At 33.1% G+C, this 17381-nt stretch overlaps 1 protein-coding gene across 4 annotated transcripts; it reads right to left on the bottom strand.

Moving 5' to 3' along the window:
• Window positions 1-411: 411 nt before the first annotated feature.
• Window positions 412-14203, bottom strand: LOC113873295 (villin-3-like). 4 transcript variants are annotated; one of them, XM_027511354.1, is made up of 25 exons: window positions 13829-14114; window positions 13088-13250; window positions 11440-11575; window positions 10854-10953; window positions 10351-10419; window positions 9791-10027; window positions 9544-9721; window positions 9318-9450; window positions 8156-8315; window positions 7924-8074; window positions 7738-7838; window positions 7491-7649; window positions 5839-5907; window positions 5697-5765; window positions 5467-5604; window positions 5240-5368; window positions 4704-4851; window positions 4583-4593; window positions 4324-4464; window positions 4111-4236; window positions 3619-3681; window positions 3135-3239; window positions 2113-2371; window positions 1424-1647; window positions 412-1149 (listed from the first exon to the last, which is right to left on the bottom strand). In XM_027511354.1, the coding sequence occupies exons 3-25, from the start codon at window positions 11493-11495 to the stop codon at window positions 1036-1038; spliced, it is 2940 nt and encodes a 979-aa protein (XP_027367155.1). In that variant the 5' UTR covers window positions 11496-11575; window positions 13088-13250; window positions 13829-14114; the 3' UTR covers window positions 412-1035. The 4 variants fall into 4 exon arrangements, with proteins under 4 accessions (XP_027367155.1, XP_027367152.1, XP_027367154.1 ...); XM_027511351.1 differs by lacking the exon at window positions 13088-13250 and having other exon boundaries at window positions 13829-14203; XM_027511353.1 differs by lacking the exon at window positions 13088-13250 and having other exon boundaries at window positions 11440-11553.
• Between the last annotated feature and the right edge of the window lie 3178 nt (window positions 14204-17381).

The following is a 17381-nucleotide window of genomic DNA, read 5'->3' as shown; positions in this document are numbered from 1 at the left end:
AAGAACAAATAAAAATGATTATTATAATTAAAACTTGAATGATTTGTTAGAATAAGAAATAAAGATGTTAGACTAATTATTTTTTTACATTATTTTTAAATTTAAGACTATTTTTTCTTATTTATTTCATTTTTAATGTATACACATGTTTAATATAATTTTGCATGTTAGATGATCTACGATACTACGATTTATATGTTTTCCTCTTCCTTTCAGTCGTAGAATCTCAATTTTGACTACCATGATTTAAATCTTTCCTCTCCAATAAACACCACTTTAAGCGAGATAACAATATGTATTTTTAAATATTTTAAAGCAAAATCATTATTATCACGTAAGGAACACATTCATAGTTGCAACTATTAAACAATGAGACAACAATAGACACACAACAACAGAACTTAGTTCCTTAACTTATTTTGATATTATTTGTAAATGGAACAGCATTTTATTTCAATGAATGGCAAAATGAATGACTGGCATTTAAGAACGGCACATAGCTCATGTTACCGAGATGTCACTCCAATTTTAATTGAAGAATAAAATAAAATAAAATAAAAAGTCTAAAAAACTATGCTTAGTTTTGTCCTCTACATAATTCAAAGTATAATAAATAAACTTTTTTTTTTGTTTTCATTATATTGTGCTAAGTATAAAAGCAATACATATACACCCGCCTTTCTAACCAAATAACAAAAAAGAAGAAAACAGATTTAAAATACAACCTTGACAAAATGAAAGAATTGGACCTGTCCACCGTCTAGGGTCTTCATTGCTACAATATGCAAACATTGGAAGAGGCAGCAGCAATTTAAAAGGAGAAACTAAAAATCACTCTCCATGCAGCGTCACATTCAAACTTGGGCACTAACCACAGCTACGTCCATTATATAGGCCGAAAGCAAAACGCTATGAATAAGAATCCAAGTAAGGTATACCCAATAAAACCACACTACCCAACAAATAAGAGCATTTTAAGATAACTGAGGAAAGGTATATTAGATAAAGAAGTAGATGCCACTCATGGTTTCAAGTCTAGAACAATTCGAATTTCTTTTTCAGCATGTCTTGCTTCCATCTTGGCAATTTATAGAATGCTTCTTTCGCCATTCCAAAAACAGTTTCGAACTCTTCTTCCGACAGGTAGGCCTGACCAACAAGTGGAGAAGAAAAATGTTACATCAACCCAAAGCATAAAATTAAAGGGAAAATCACATATCTTCCCTGAGAACTGAAGTATTAAAAATAAGTAATATTTAAAAGATTATTATTCATTAAAACTAGAGGGGTGGGAAAATTCATGGAGGCGCCTGTAAATTATCCTATTTAAGGGTGTCAGTAATAATTCAAAATTTCAGTAGAGGTCTATATATTATCAAACTAAAACTAACATAAAATAAAATCAAAGCAAACCAAAACTAACCTCTCTTCGGTTAAGATCAATTCCAGACAAATTAAAACCAGATTTAGTCTTTAATTGATCATAACTGAGCGTCTTTGGACTACTTTGAATATCATCTCCATCCTCCACATTTTCTTGTTTCGGCTCCAAATCCCCATTCCCACCAGTTTCAGGGGCAAGTTCCGCTATTTCCTTGGCTTCTTCAACTTCATCGCCTTCAGAGTAGGCAGTCTCACTTTTAGCTTCTGCAGGAAGAACTCAAACTTGAAATGGTCAGTAACTAATACAAATGATTGTACAAAAGCAAGTCAAAAATTTTTTATGCAAAACTGGCATTTGACTTGGAAGATTCCTATTGAGGAAAAAAAAGGCCTATAAGAGTTATTAAAGTGGTATGTGCAATTTCTTCGCTTAAATCTCAATAAGGCAGGGGTTTTGAAGCAACAATGTAGTGTAGGGTCTCCACGTTTAGTAGTTTACTAGCATATGGTCAAAGTACTAGTCATCGAAAAAAATTCATGTAATTGCAGTGTATATTTCTATCATAAACAATATAGGATAATTGGAACTGAACAAAAAGGATCTACATCAATTATTCGAGGAGAAACACAAAATATAATATGATGTTGTAAAATATTCAACTAAACAAACCCACTTTGGTGTCCTGTTATTCAACATCACATTTAAACAATATGAACATTGTTTCTCACCAGTAAAGCTACCTTCAGCACCAGGACTACTGCTAGCCACAGGAGAAGAATCAGGTGAAGTTTTCTTCTTCTCAGCAGTAAGAACTGATGAAAGAGCGGCCACTGCTGCTGCTCTTTGTGATCCTTGACTTTTTCCTGATGGCCTAGGAGTAAAATTCTTTGTCCCGGATGATGAACTAAATGCAGAGTTTAAAGCAGCTAAAGCCTCTGCCCTTTGTCTTGGTCCTCCTTGGTTTAACCCATTCAATCTATCCTGCGACTGAGATTGCAAAGGGTTAATTGGGTCACTGGAGATAATTCAATAAAAGAAAACCATATAACCAAGGCAAAACAAAACCACATGAAAAAAAAAATAATGAAGGTAAAAAACAGAAAATTGAAAAATCTTCAAAATACAGCACGTCCTGTGAGTAATTGCAAAGGGTTAATTGTGATCAGTGCAAAGAATAGAAAGAGGAATTAGTAAGAGTAAGAATAGGAATCCTATTCTACTTCTACACTTTCACACCATTTGAGATAAAAATGGCACAAAAATGTATGCCCCTACCCCACCCCACCCCACCCCACCCCACGTCCTCTCTCTGTGCCCCCACCCCACACACACACCCCCCACTCTATTTAAGGTTGTCAAACTCTCAAGTTAAATCTTAAACTCTTATGAGTTTACAATCCTAGGTGCATGAATCGAGTTAACTCACTATCAAGCTCTTTTCTGGATAAACTTTGGAAGACTCGATAAACTAAAGCAAACTCAAACTCACAAGTCAAGAACTGGATTAAGGAGTTTGAAATCAAATGCAATTTTTTTGCCACCAATTGGCCCACAGCAAAATTCTTTTCATCCTAGGGCTCAAATCAAATTACACAAATAAATCAAATGCCACTACTGTCCACACTTCATTCCTCACTTTAAAGGATCCAAATTTGGGTTGGTTAAAATGCCTTTGGTTTAAATATCATAGAATATAAAATTAAAAAAATAAATAGACATGGAACAATTATATAGAAATAAGTAATCATACCATACTGGATGATTTCTCAGATGATGAACTAAAAGCATTAGATAGGGCAGCCAAGGCTTCTGCTCTTTGTCTTGGTCCGGCTACACTTGACCCATTTAACTTGTCCTATCACCAGAATCAGCAAAGCCTTGGTAAGCAACAGAGGCACACACAACATATTAATTAATGCAACAACAAAGTCAGACAAGATATTTGACACTGACAATTTTGCATCTCCACAAGCTTATACAACTAGTAACAGGATAAAGAAAGAAAAGAAACATGGAAAAAGAGGTTAAGAATTATTGTTAGCTGAACAAGTGACAATGTTAGCTAGACATGGAGGGCTATGGAGGCTGGCTCTTAAGAAGGAGCAGATTAGTTAAAGCATATCAAGAGTGACAAAATAAAACCAGGTTTAGAATTAGCCATTAAACTAATGTTAATTAAACAGAAAAGAGACATTTCTATAATTAATTAAAAAGTATGATTAGTTGAACCATACCTCCACAGCATGGCCAACGCCAAAGAGTAATGACACCTTTTTCTGGAATGAGTTCCCCTGAACCTGCATTTCATAAGGAAAATACAGCATGAAAAACCAACAAATTAAGATACACGTTACCCAAACTAGAAAGATTGAGCTACTTAAGAATTTTTTCTTGTTATGGTGAACTTTTTCCAAAACAATCACAATCACCTCATCATTTTGGAAAAACCAAAAAACATTAGATCTAGTTTTACAGTGTAAGTATGCTAACAGCATTAAGCAGCACTGCATCGTGCATGGAAGCAGTACCCAATTACAAATCATGACAATAATATATCGAGATTTCCCAATACCACAAGTCAGACAATAATATGTTCTGTTCTCAATCAACAAAGACATGCAAAAAATTATGAATTTACAGCTAAATCTTAGGAGAGTGGGAATAATTTTTTAAAGGGAGAGAGAGAACAAAACAGAAAAGGAACAGGTTATGTTTAAGTACATTACCGTAGACTTTGCATGATCCCATGAAAAGTATGTTGTGAAAAAACATGGTTCGTTCCCTTCTGTTACTTTATATAGTGGTACCTGTGGAGATAGTCCCTCCAGAGATGCAGCCATGTCTACGTATTTCTGAGGGAAATTTTCTAGCATATATCAACAATTTCAAGTAGGAGGAAATATGGGAAATAACAGCCCTAATTTGTTTAGTATGTCTACCTGGCCAATTTCAAAAGCATTTTGCTTTTCTTTTGCATCCACACACTGACCAATCCAAATAAACACTTCTGCATGTGTGTCAAGTATGAGGATATCCTCCGTCAATAAATCATCTTGAGAGAAGTTGTAAACCTCCTCCACCTGCAGAGTAAATATAAAGATAAATTTAAAAGACATGTATAACCCCCAATGATTCCTGCTGACATATTTCCTAAAAATAAGAAAAATTTTCATTATAAAGTTGCTATGACAAACTCACATGTAACTTTCCTGGTGGATCCACAATGACAAAGAACAAACCAAAAAAGAAATGGTCAGTATACTGGTAAATACGTATGCAATTGCATAACATTTTATAATAATATGAGAAGAAATGTTACCCTTATTAAATGAGAAAGTGAACAAATGCGGGTCCCTGACAACATCATTAGTAACTTTCTTGCTGGTATAACTTTGTTTTCCACCTAGTGCAAACCAGAAAGCTGAGCTTTCTGTTCCTTCTTTAGCATGCTTTAAAGCAACTCCTGGCTGAACATGGACATGAATCACATAAGAAAATAATGTAAATAGCAATACAAATATTATTTTACTTTCAAATTAAAAAAAATTACTCAGTTCATAAGCAAAAAAATATAAATTAAGAAGAGCCACAGGTAGCTACTAGGGATGCACTTAGGTTTGATAAAAAGGATATATAGACATACAGTCAGTTTGAATGATTTGATCTAGAGGTAATCAGTGCTATTTAAATGTGTAAATATGATGAACTTCTTTCTGAAAAGGTAGAACTTTGGTAGGCACTAAACACTCAAATGAGTTTAAGTAATATAAAATTGATAGTTAGTTAAATTTTAAATTTTTATGAGTGTTTGAAGAATCTAGCTGAAGATCCACAACAGGCAGCAATAGATCTTACCCTTAAAAATTCAGCAACCTTTGCTGCTAGCTGCTGCTGCTCAAAGGAGCACTGATTTCCATGCCAAGTGAAAATTGTGGAGCCAGATTGCAGGACAAAACACTCAGTAGAATTCAATGATGATGGCACCTAAATAAAAATAACATAAAAATGGATGAGGACTAGGGAAAAAAGTTAAGCCCTAACAACATGCTTGTGGAGGTAAAAATGAATTCTATGGCACGTACAGCATCAACTTGTACTGCCTTATTGTTATGAATGGAAGTTCCAGAAATTCGAATAAGTGCAATACACTCTGCTGTGTATGTCTCATCTGATAAGCCTTTGTCTGCTACTAAATTTTTGTATCCAGAGCTCAAACCTCCCTAAAACAGGTGTAAATTAGTTAAAAAAGCTAGCTTCTCTAAATTATACTATATAGATCCCTAAAAACACCATGTAGTTCTGCTCATGATACCTTAAGGACCACCATAGGTTGGAAAAGAGCAACAAACTGTGGTGGCTCTTTACCTTCAAATATGCGACCCTGCAAGAAACTACTGTAAATTATACACGTTTTCCAAGCAATATCCCAAACTTGATATTTTGGATTACAATACCTGAACAGGTCTACCCTTTAATGAAGTGAACATTGTATTGGCCAACCGAGTAGCCATGGTTTGGTCCTCCTGAATGGGAAATTTAACCAAGGTCAAAAGCATTCAAAACAAACTTATTTTATTTACAAAGATGTTTTAGCGTGAAAAATTCAATTTGACAAACTAGTGATGAACAGTTATCAAATACATACTAGTAACTAAAATACAATAATTTGTGGAGTTAAACATAATTTTAAATGTGAAACCTTGCGGAAACATATGTTGGGGGAAAGTGCCAAAAGGCCCAAAAGCATTTCCATTTAAGAATGACTAACTGCTCAAGTGGTTAATTAGGTAATGAGCGATTACTGATTACTAATTAACCACGGTTTGAACAATGCTAATCAGTAAAGTGATCAATTATCTCTATACACGAAGTATTCATTCCAACAATCTTCCATAACTCTAGAAGGACAATTGAATAAAGTTAACATTTTTATCCAAAAAGAAAGATACTTCTGTGCAGATGGATATTTTAATGTATTCTATACTTCTAGAGGTCAGTTAATGCATGTTCAATTCAGCTTATTTTGAAGAAATAATTGCTTTTATTTAAGCTTCTTAAATGCTTATGAAATATTGAACCATATATAAAATCCCAACTTGCCAATTAGACTCTGTATGCAGATCAAACATTGCAGCCCCAAGCAACAGCATGGGCTGTTACATACCAAAATAATCCATTATGAAGATGATGGGAACTCTATCCAATTAAATATTCTACCTTTCACATTTCATGTAGTAAATGTTAAGCAACAGAAGCAAGAAATAAGGATAAAAAAAGGATTATTTCTATGTGAATAGAATGCTTATAAATTATATGTGAAATACAAGTCCTTATGTTATTTGGTAACAAATATTGCCTTTATGGTCTCTGATTCTATCAGCATGTGTTTCTTTCCGAATATCTGCTCAACAGAATTGCACAATAGACAGGAGAACTCCATTGATTAATGGGCTCATTTGCTTTCTATGTTTCACTTTTGTTCTCTGGTTGATCACCCACATGTATAAGGGATAAAAAGAGGATATTTTATCCATCTTGTAATCATTAATTCCACCTTAAATAAGCTAGTTATTAATTCTCACCAAAATTGAGGGTCAAGTTTTTTTTTTTTTAACTAAAAGAAGCAATTTACTAAGACAGAGAAGACAATCATAAGGAATTTTAGGGATAAGGGGTACAAGTTAATGAACAAGGAGAAAAATATAAAACAAAGAAAATAATAAAAATAAAATGAACGAAAGCTACCAAATTCCTTAACATACTTATGTTTTGAAGATAGCAATTCTTGTAAGTTTCTGATTTTGTGCTCTGACTCAAACCAGGTAAAAAAACTAGCTTGTTCCTTTTTAAATAACCACAGAGCTCTAAGTTCAATAAAATAAAATAAAATAAATGATTCCTAAGTATATTTCTCTACATTCAGTATGTCAATCACAGCCATGAATTTGCAACCAACAGTAAGTTTAATAAAATAAAATTAAATATTCCTAAGTATGGAAGTTCTAGGTCAGTCCAAACAGTCTTAACACAGAAAAGTGAATGGATAAAATAGAAATTGAACTGATCAACACATATTTTGGGCTCAAATCAGAAGGACCTAAATTACCTCAATACTGTCTTTGCCAAACCAACAGCACAAGTAGTAGTCTTCTTTCCTCTCACCAGAGTGATATGTGTACAGTACAATGTAACAATCTCCACTATAAAATTTACCAATATTCTCCTTTGGCAATGGAGTCTTAGCACTTCCGTTGATTTGCCATACCTGAATTTTAAATGATATCACATGTTCATAGGTGTAATTTAATCTAGCCAAGGAAAGTAGGAAACTTTATAAAGAAAATTGAACAAACCTCTATCTTTCCACCTCCTTCAAGTAAGGGTGGAATTTCCTCATTTACAGGGGTACTTTTTGTCATTCCTTTGACGCCCATACCTTGTTGCTTAAGCAATGCTGATAGTAGATAAAATAACAAATTTGTCAGTATGGCCAGTTAGGCAAAGTGTCAAGTCCAAGTAGTGAGAACAGATGATTCCACCTGCAACTTTTCCTCTTCCTTCCTCAGCACCAGTACTAGCAGATCCTGATGGCCAAGAATCAAAGTTGGACTTAAATGAATGTGTCTCGTAACCTTGAATAATCCTGGTTATCCTTGTAGACTTTGGCCTACTTTGGCTTGCAAGAAACTCCTGTAGATATTACTAGAATTGATGAATCCAATTTTAACTAACAGATGAAGAAGTAAGAAGTATATTCTACAATGACATTACCTCAGCTGCTTGGCAAGCTGCTTTTCTTTCTTCAACTTGTGTTACCCGGCCAACCCAGACAAATACCTCAGCACCGCAGTCCAGCAAATAGCATTTGTTGTTTTCCAACAGTGATTTAGAAAGTTCACCTTCCACAGCCTTGACCTCACCATCAGTGATACTGCAGACAAAAGTCATACAAAGTTATTCTCCATTTTAGCTATCAGAATGAAGCATTCCAACAACCATATCCAAACTATTGTTATGCTAATCAACACATGATGACATGATTATATCCTCCAGGTCAATTCCTAGTGTGCATGTATAGCAAACAATCAAACATTGACTTCATTTGAATTTATACAGGTAAAACTACTAAAGAGGAAAAAAAAATGAGACATAAAAATTTAAGCATTGCAATGATAAGATTATTTAGCAAAAACAAATACTGAGCCAAGTACAAGTCAGCAAGCAGCAATGAAAAGACATCTTCATGCTTCAGACAGAATAAGAAGAATTCAAAGGTCTATAATTTTAATGAAATCTTCTCACATTGCATAAAACATTCAGATAACAAGCACAAAATATATACATCAATATTTCAAATCATAAGCATCTGCTATCCACTATGATAAATTATATAAGATTTATAGTAATATTTATAAAAAGGAATGATTCAACAAAAAACTATACTAACAGAGCCTTATCCCACAAGGTGGGGTCACTACATGGATCAAACAATGGCATTGGGCACTATCAGCCAAATTTTCAATAAATATAATTAGAGCAAGGTCCATTTTAATAGCCTATCTAAATGGTTTCACTGGTTTTCTTCTGCACTTCTTAGTTGGATTATCTTCCATCATATCGATCTTTTCACTGGGTCTCTGTTGGTCTTCTACTTACATTGACCAAACAAGAGCTAATTGTATCTTTCTATAACAACTCAATTGATTAAAAATAACTTTTCTAATCTTCTTAGATCTTACTTGCAAATAAGATGATTTACAGACTTTAAAACAATTATACAGAAGCTAACAATTTGTTTGTCTTGCTTGTATAATTAGTCTTGGTTGAAAAACAACCAAATGTCAATCTCTAGTTATATGATCTTTTTGAAACACGTACTTCAGGTAAAATGTGGAGGGGAGGAGGGGGCTTGAGGAAGATGAAATAAGCATACCTATAAAGCTGAGCAGGAGTTGTCTCCGGAATGATATCATCCTCACTGATTACTTTCTTTCCAATGGGAGCAAAACCACCAAAGAGGACCCAAAATTCACCCGAGTCTGATTCAGTGTCTAACTTGCCATCATCTGCAATGTGGAACAGTTATTTTATAAACAAACAAACAGATACACATTCGAAGAATATAAATATGTAATAATATAATAGGAAGAGTGCCTTACCAACAATTGCAACATCACATGTCCCTTCATGATATTTTTCTTTAAGAAACTGTATAACTTCCAAAGCTTTGGCTCTTTCCTGAATATTGGAATTTGCACCATTAAATTGATAAATCTTATTCTGAGAGTCTAGTATGAATACATCATCATGGTTCAATGAAGACCTTGCAAAGGGGACCTGTCAAAGCAAAATGTTAATTTACATGCACACCAAATTAATGAAGTTCATGAATAGAGAGCATTTTACCTGTTTCAATCTTACAACTCTTTTCCCTCTGCATACATATAAACGGGTTTCAAACTGCTCTTCTTCAGGTGTTTTAAACCCAGATGCAACACCCCCCTCTAGTGGTATTATACATGGTTTAAAATATGATAAAAACTTGTCAGATTCATGTCCTTGGATTTCTCTGTGCTGCACTGCACGCCCTCCAAGAGCAGCATCAAGTTCAACAGTTTTAATGGCTGCAGTTCCAGCCTCATCCTACAAGTAAAATCAGTGTGTCAGCCAAAATAATTATTTTTGTCAAGAAGATATTTGTTCAAGGATTTCCAAGCAACAGTGATTCATGGAACCACAGGCCCATTGAGAACAAAAATGGTGGAATCAATGCATCTAAATACTGCACTAAAACAAGACAGTAAGGGTGGGGGGGAGGAGGGGGTGCATTCTGAAACTGCATAGAGACATAAAACAGTCATGAAACAGTGATTTCTTCAAACACATGATAATACAGGTTCAATTAATGCAAGCTGAATTGGGCAAGATTCAGGGAGGAGAAGGAGGATAGTGCAGTGCAAGCTTACCTGACTTGTATCCTTCCCAATCCAGAAGTGTAAATCATAAAAATATGAGCCTCCTTTGCCTTGAGTTGTCTATAAAATACACATGAAATGAATACCCTTATTTAGAAAAAATGAAAAGGGATAAAAAGCTATATTCTACCCTAATAGAAATTATGTTAGACGGCACTGAATCTATATTTTCACAAGATGAAATGTTGTGTTAAAAGCTTTGCTTATATATCATGTACCTTGATTTAAACTAGTCACATTTTTTGGATCACTGTGAATTTGTGCATAGAATTTCCATTTTTCTATTTGTCGTGTAATGAAAATAACCATAATATTATCTGTTACAATCTAAGAGGAAGCAAAGAAGTAATTTAAAGCATTGTACATGGCCCCTTAAAATTAGGGTTAACTCTTTACAGATTATCCAGCTTCTAGTATCACCAAACAGGGACATGAATCACACATCATATACAAACACATCTAAGGACTAAGGTAATAATGGATTTAGCTCACACCTGCAAGATGATGTATGAATCTCCCATGTAGAATTTCCCATATTCAGATTTGGGCAGTGGAACTGGCTGAAAATTCTCAATCCTCCATATTTCAGTTCCTCTACAGCAAGTTAAGTTTAAAACATCTCAAAGTATAAAGTATATTCGATATGTAACAATCCATCAACTTAAGCTTTTGGGATAATATGTTTAACATGGTATCAGAGCCTCCATATAACCTAGTGGTCTGAAATTCAATTGTTGTTCTCCATTCTTATAAATAAAAGTTAAATTACAACACAAGGTGGTGTGGGCTTGGGCATCATCCATGCATCAAGCCCAGTGGCGGTATGTTAGACATAAAGTCATTCACATGCCTTCATCCAACAGCTAAAACTTTATTTTCCTTTTTTTTTTTGGGGGGGGGGGGTGTTGGAGGGTATTTGGCTAGTGACAATGATCAAGTCATGTTTATAGATAAAGATTAATTACATAAGCTTTGATTACTCTCTCAGCAATAAACTTCTATTGTCTCTTTCATCTTTTACTTTATATATATATTCCACAAATTAGTTTTTATAAACCACACCCTTTATTTAAAGGATACACTCTTTGACCAACTCCCTGGAATGCAGGATCCACATTTTTTGTTGAGCTGGACATGGCTTAATGTTCCTTATCAAAGTATGGTTCTTCTTTTTTTCTTTCCAGCAAAGACTGTCTGTAAATGCCAAACTAATCCACTGCATGAGGAAAACAGAATTAAGAAAAATACACATAAGACTCAGCACTATCCAGATAAACTAGTTGCACTTGCATATTCTCTGATACTAGTATACTACAATATTGTGCACACAACAGAATGACAAAAGTTTATAAGTATCAAATGAAGTGAAGAGAACAGAAACAGAATAAAGCCTTCATTTCCTCTTCTAATATAAATATACTTTCTATTTCTTCTATAACATTGTAAGCACAAACAACAAACAAGAAGCGGATTTATATAATTGGAAAATGAGTAGATCAAGAACCATGGGAACAGAAATAATATGTTCTACTTTAAAAGATAAAGAAAGAAATAAAGGATCTCCATATCAACAAAACTTCCTATTTTCATATGTTATAAAATTTTCAGCTTTTATTTTTTTATTGATATAAATTAGAGGTTCAAATTAATTTAGAGAACATAATGAAATGATGATTAAGTTGGAACAAAAAATCCAATCATGGAGTAAAGGCATGCCTTTCATGTTAATCAATATCCGTAAGAATTATGAAAGTTTGATGTTCAACATAACTTTAAAAATAACATCATAGGATTGCCAAATTTGACATTAGCCAAGCTTTGCAAGACCTGGGTTCTTATAAGAGATTGACACCTAGAGCAGAAATTCAATGAATACAGTTTAGTAGGTGGAGTCTCATACAAGTTATCCCTTCTCCTACTAGAAAAACTAGGAACTCATGATATCAGTTAATGAAGATCTACACTGGATCTGAAAAGTATGTCATGTGCATAGGGTGGCTTAAAATCTACATTCAGGATCAAACCAAGCTTTGGGGATGTCAAAACTCGGTAGTCCAACAAACTGATCCACATACATTCATCACCAAACAGATGTAAGCAGAGACATGCTAACAGTACCTTCCATAAGGTTCAGCCAGTACTTATATTCAGTAACAAGTCTTGCCAATTTTCTAGTTAAGTTAAAAATGACAACAAATTAAAACCCTTTTAAGTAAACTTCATTAGGTAAAAAATCTCATTGGTATTTGTGAATCAAGCATCCATGTTAAGGCAATTTCGGGCAAAATATTTCATCAGCCTCGGGACTTATTCATATCAGTAACATTCTCCAAGGCGTTTCTCCTCAAGTCAACAACATTTTCTTAGGCTCCTCACTCAGCTTCAACCGACAGTAACAAATCACATTTTGACCAATAATATCCTCAAGTGCCACAAAAAGACTATTTATTTCTCTTTTTTCTTTTCCTCTTTCCGCTACCTCCATTCAATCAATGAGCATTTCCAACATAATATGCAAGAGAAGATTACCAGTCTACAGTAGTTGCATTATTTTCACTTTATATTCAGATTATTGTGTCTCAAGTCTCAACTATAGATTAGTTCTGTAGACAATGAAGCAAACACTAACAAGTTGTGTCACCAGAACAACCGCATATCTATGCCATGCATGTCCCTAGCCTCCCAGCTCTCTAATTAGGCTGATACTGTTAACAGAAAGCAACATTACCAGCTTAAATTAAAGTGCTATTGCTGCAAAGACTTGAGCAAATAATCACTCTTCTTCAGCTTGTTCCTCCATACAACATGTCTCATACCGAAGTTACTAAAAGCCAACTTCGGAAAGCATTCCAGATTTTCAAATTCCATTCAGTATTCCAAAATCTGAGAAACTATCGTAAAAAATCGTGAAATTTTGGGCACCACCTTGATCGAAGCTAAGGATCAAATAGTAATTAGAAAAAACATATGAAGGAGTTAAATTTTGGAACTTCGATTTATCGACTTGAACGCTAAGAACAACCAGCACCTTTCATCTAATTCTCGTTAAAGCATTTTCCCCTCAAATTAAATGCAAGCAGATGAACATGCCAATTGATCAAAGCTTCGAAATTAAAAAAGAAAAAACTTGCAAGTCGTTGACACACACACACACACACAAAAAAAAAAAGACAAAGGAAAACACAGACAAGCGTGAAATCACACACACACACAGAAAGAGAAACAAAAATGAAGAAAAATCAAAACCGATCCAACACCGAAAATCGAAAACAATGAACACGCACAAAATCACCACAAAAAGACGGAGAAACAGATCACCGCACACGGAACTTGACACAATTGGAAAACAAATAGAACACTGAATCGGATAACAAAAAACATTGACGACGAAGGATCATCGATTACAGATAGCGTTAACAGAGGAAGGAGGAATTGTATTGAGCAAGGCGATAATTGAATTGACGTATACCTGAGATCTCAACGGCGATGATGAGTTTCAGAGAGAGAAAGAGAGAGAGAGAGAGAGAGAGAGGAATATAGTTGAAAAAGATAGTGAAATAATTGCTGGGCCTGTGCGTTGTCTTTCTCTCTCTAACTTTTGAGGCTTTTGAGATTTGCAATTCAGAGAGAAAGAGAATGAGTTGCAGAGAAAAAAAAGGTATGTCGTGTATGGATGAATTATGGCAACGATGAATGAAAAAAGGGCGGTGAGGTGAAACGAAATGTGAAAGAATGAAAAAATAAATAGATAAACCAATAACAGAGAGAGAGAATGAGACAGAGAGAGAAGGTTAATAGTTATTGTTGCTATTTGTTAAGACAAAAATTTAGGCAATGATCCGTTCACAGTGCCACCGGCCATGTTTCTTTCCTTTTTCGTTGCTGTTATGCAATAATTTATCTTATATCTTATTTTTATAAAACATTTATTTATTTAATTGTTTTACATTTTTATAAATATTTTTTATAATAACTCATTTTTCATTCTCTTTTTATTTACTTCCATTTTCTTTACCAAGATTTGCTCGGTTTGTATATTTCATCACGCCTCAATTTTGTAATTGCCAGTTTTCATTTTTGTATATTAGACATATATCTTGGGAAGGGGTTGCTCGTAAGGGAATGATTCTTGTGAATTAAATATGTTATCAATTTGGGTGTTACAATATTGGAATGGACACAAGCAGAAATTAATCAAATATTTAAGTAGAAATTGTGGGATGCATTTTCCTCCCCAGTTGAAAGGGCAATGGATAGATGAGTCTAAAATTGGTTTTGCAGTGACAAGTTACATCAAAGGCTTACTTTGTTTGTGACTTAGAATTGCCTATATAATTATTTGCATATATAAAGACATTGGAGTTCTGAAAGCGGCGTCATGGTCCAACCTTCACGGATTGGAACTCCTTTTGTCGCTCCTCTGCCTTTAACAAAGCAAAGCCTTGGTAAAATTAACTAAAACTTATAATTTATAATTTATTGATGATAAATTACTTATTAATAGTTTATTGAATTAAAATTATTTAATAAAATTAGTTGATATATATTAAATGACATGAGTGACATGCTTATGACTTAAACTACTTCATAAGTCACATGCTTATCACCCAAAACTTCTAGGTCTAGCATTTTTAATAGAAGCTTATCATTTAATCAAATTTTCATCGTTTATGAAAATGCATATTCAGATTAGTGGAGTTATGTTACTCTCATACATATTTTTTATAAAACTATTTGATAATTTGTTTTGAATTTTATTTATTATTTCACTCGTCTTATCTCACACTTCTCTTTTCTCTTTCTATTTCTCTCTTAATTGTAAAATAGGGCACATTGAGAATGACGATGAAAACAACTCATGAAAACAATTTGAAGGCTAAAATCCTAAATTTGTAATATAAAAGTTGAAAAAGATAAATTATTAAAACTAATTTTAAAAAAATAACTACTTTTGCCCATGGATATTTCAACAAAAATTGCAACCATTTTCTACCATTGAAAAGAGGATCTTAGTTATCAGCAGATAAGAGTGGCACGTCGGCTTCTAATTTAGATTACAGTACGTTAAGGTTAACTAATGCGCTATACATAGCAAAGAACCTTCTTTTACTGTTAGTCTTGGAAAACGAAAACCACACCTCTAAATATAGCTATTAAGCCAAACATCTAACCTCTAATTTAATGAGTTTCTTCTTTTGAAAGAATTTCTGAAGCAAGAATGATGGCCGGGTGCATGAAAAAGAAAAACAAGTAACAATAAAAAATCAAAATGCTATATGGTAATCTAATGTGTATTTGACTAAGGACTGCTTAATTATATGGTCATTGTATTAAATTCAGAAGAGTTAGTAACACCAAACCATCCAAAATATGTTCTTGAATTATCAAATTGAAAGACTAGCATAACCGGTCAAAGGCACTAAAATTAAGAAAATCTGGATAACTTTGCACTGTTTCTCAACAACGACATGGTTATGGTGACCAGCTTTTGCCGTTCCATCTAATCTTGCTATGCATATAAGCTGTTACAATTGGGGAAAAAAACTGTAAACAAAATGGTTTTTCAAGGAGTACATGAAAGAGTCATATTCAATCTTCAACTAATTTAGCCTACAAATCTATTTTATTTGTATAAAATTGACAATATCTTTTAAAGAAAGAAAGAAATAAATAAAGGCTCATTATTATTTGCCAAAAGACGTATGTATCTTACTATGAGTACAAGATTTTATAAATTGAAATAGTAGAAAGACTTTTAACATTTTTGGTACCTAAAATATAGAATATAACAAAATAAAGAAGCTATAGTTGCTATGGTTTAATGCAAATAGAGTCACCAATTAAACTGGATACCATACTGGGGGCACTAGATACCAAGATAAGACTTTGAAATTATGTCACTTAGGCTTAAAGTGAAAAATTCCCTTCATGAATGGCACAAAACAAGAGAAGAGAAAGAAGAGAAATGGATAATAAAATGCTTTCTCATTACTTGTAAGTTTAAACTTGGCCGCCAAAATTTGATCTATAGTAAGAATATCTTTTAACACTGGGTGTAGTTTTTCGTTGTTCGTTTTTTCTACTGTGTTCTTAAGGGTGCATGTAGTTAAAAGTAAAAAAGAAAATGTATTAAAAATTAATTTTTTTTATTGTCTCAAATTTATGAAAAGCATTTAATACATACTTTCAGTGATATTTAATGTATAGTATATTTAATACTTCTTAAAATGTTGTCAAGAGTCAATTTTTTAAATAAATTTTTTGGATAAAAGGGAAGCAAGCTAGAAAAGACATTATTCAGATTTGTAACAGTAAATAAATTAAAAGATATACAAATTAATAACGAAAGCAGTATCAAAATTACGAAAACAAAGGTACATTTGATTTAAGAAATGAAAAAAAGAAGAAGACATAATATACCTTTGTTTTAATAGTACGTAAAAATTGAAGCATACAATTTTAATTTTGTTTAACGTTAAAGAGTGATTTTGTTAACTTTCTTTTTCTAAGTTATATAATTCTTCTTTGGACTAAGAAGTTAACTTATCACATTATTTACGGTATACTTCACAGTATTTTTTAGCATTCTTTATATTTAAAAGTAGAGACTTTTTGTCACTATCTCATATCTTTTATATCAAAATTTCTAAAATATATAGTTTATAACCATAAATTTAATTGAATGAGGTGTAATAACTAAAATCATATTGTAGAAAATTAAGAAAGGAAGAAACATTGAATACCGATTTTCATACCCTGATCTGTGTTGGTGGGAACTAAGTGCCAAAAATAGGATCACACGCTGATTGAATCTAATAGATATGTACTATCTATAAGCAAATTAATCGAATATTCATCTGAAAGTAAAAACGAATATTCTTTTGAAGCCCAAAAATCAAGGAATTTAAGCTGAAATTCTCGTGTTTTTTTGCACAAATGTTCTTTTGTAGATAAAATTAGGATAAATTAACCTTTATTTTATATTTTTTTACTTTATTTTTAAAAATAAAATCATGCATAAA

This window comes from Abrus precatorius, unplaced genomic scaffold, assembly GCF_003935025.1.
Source record: "Abrus precatorius isolate BTA unplaced genomic scaffold, Abrus_2018 Scaffold7, whole genome shotgun sequence".
Taxonomy (NCBI): Eukaryota; Viridiplantae; Streptophyta; class Magnoliopsida; order Fabales; family Fabaceae; genus Abrus; species Abrus precatorius.
This window is presented reverse-complemented; position numbering and strand designations above follow the sequence as displayed.

What these genes read in the sequence shown, in the direction of transcription:
- LOC113873295 (XM_027511351.1), bottom strand. Translation starts at nt 11,495, where the DNA reads ATGTCCAGCTCAACAAAAAATGTGGATCCTGCATTCCAGGGAGTTGGT. An exon ending in AAGGAGGTGGAAAGATAGAG is followed by an intron (nt 7,650 to 7,737) that starts GTTTGTTCAATT and finishes TTTAAAATTCAG; the next exon opens with GTATGGCAAATCAACGGAAG. An exon ending in AGGTTGCTGAATTTTTAAGG is followed by an intron (nt 4,852 to 5,239) that starts GTAAGATCTATT and finishes GTCCATGTTCAG; the next exon opens with CCAGGAGTTGCTTTAAAGCA.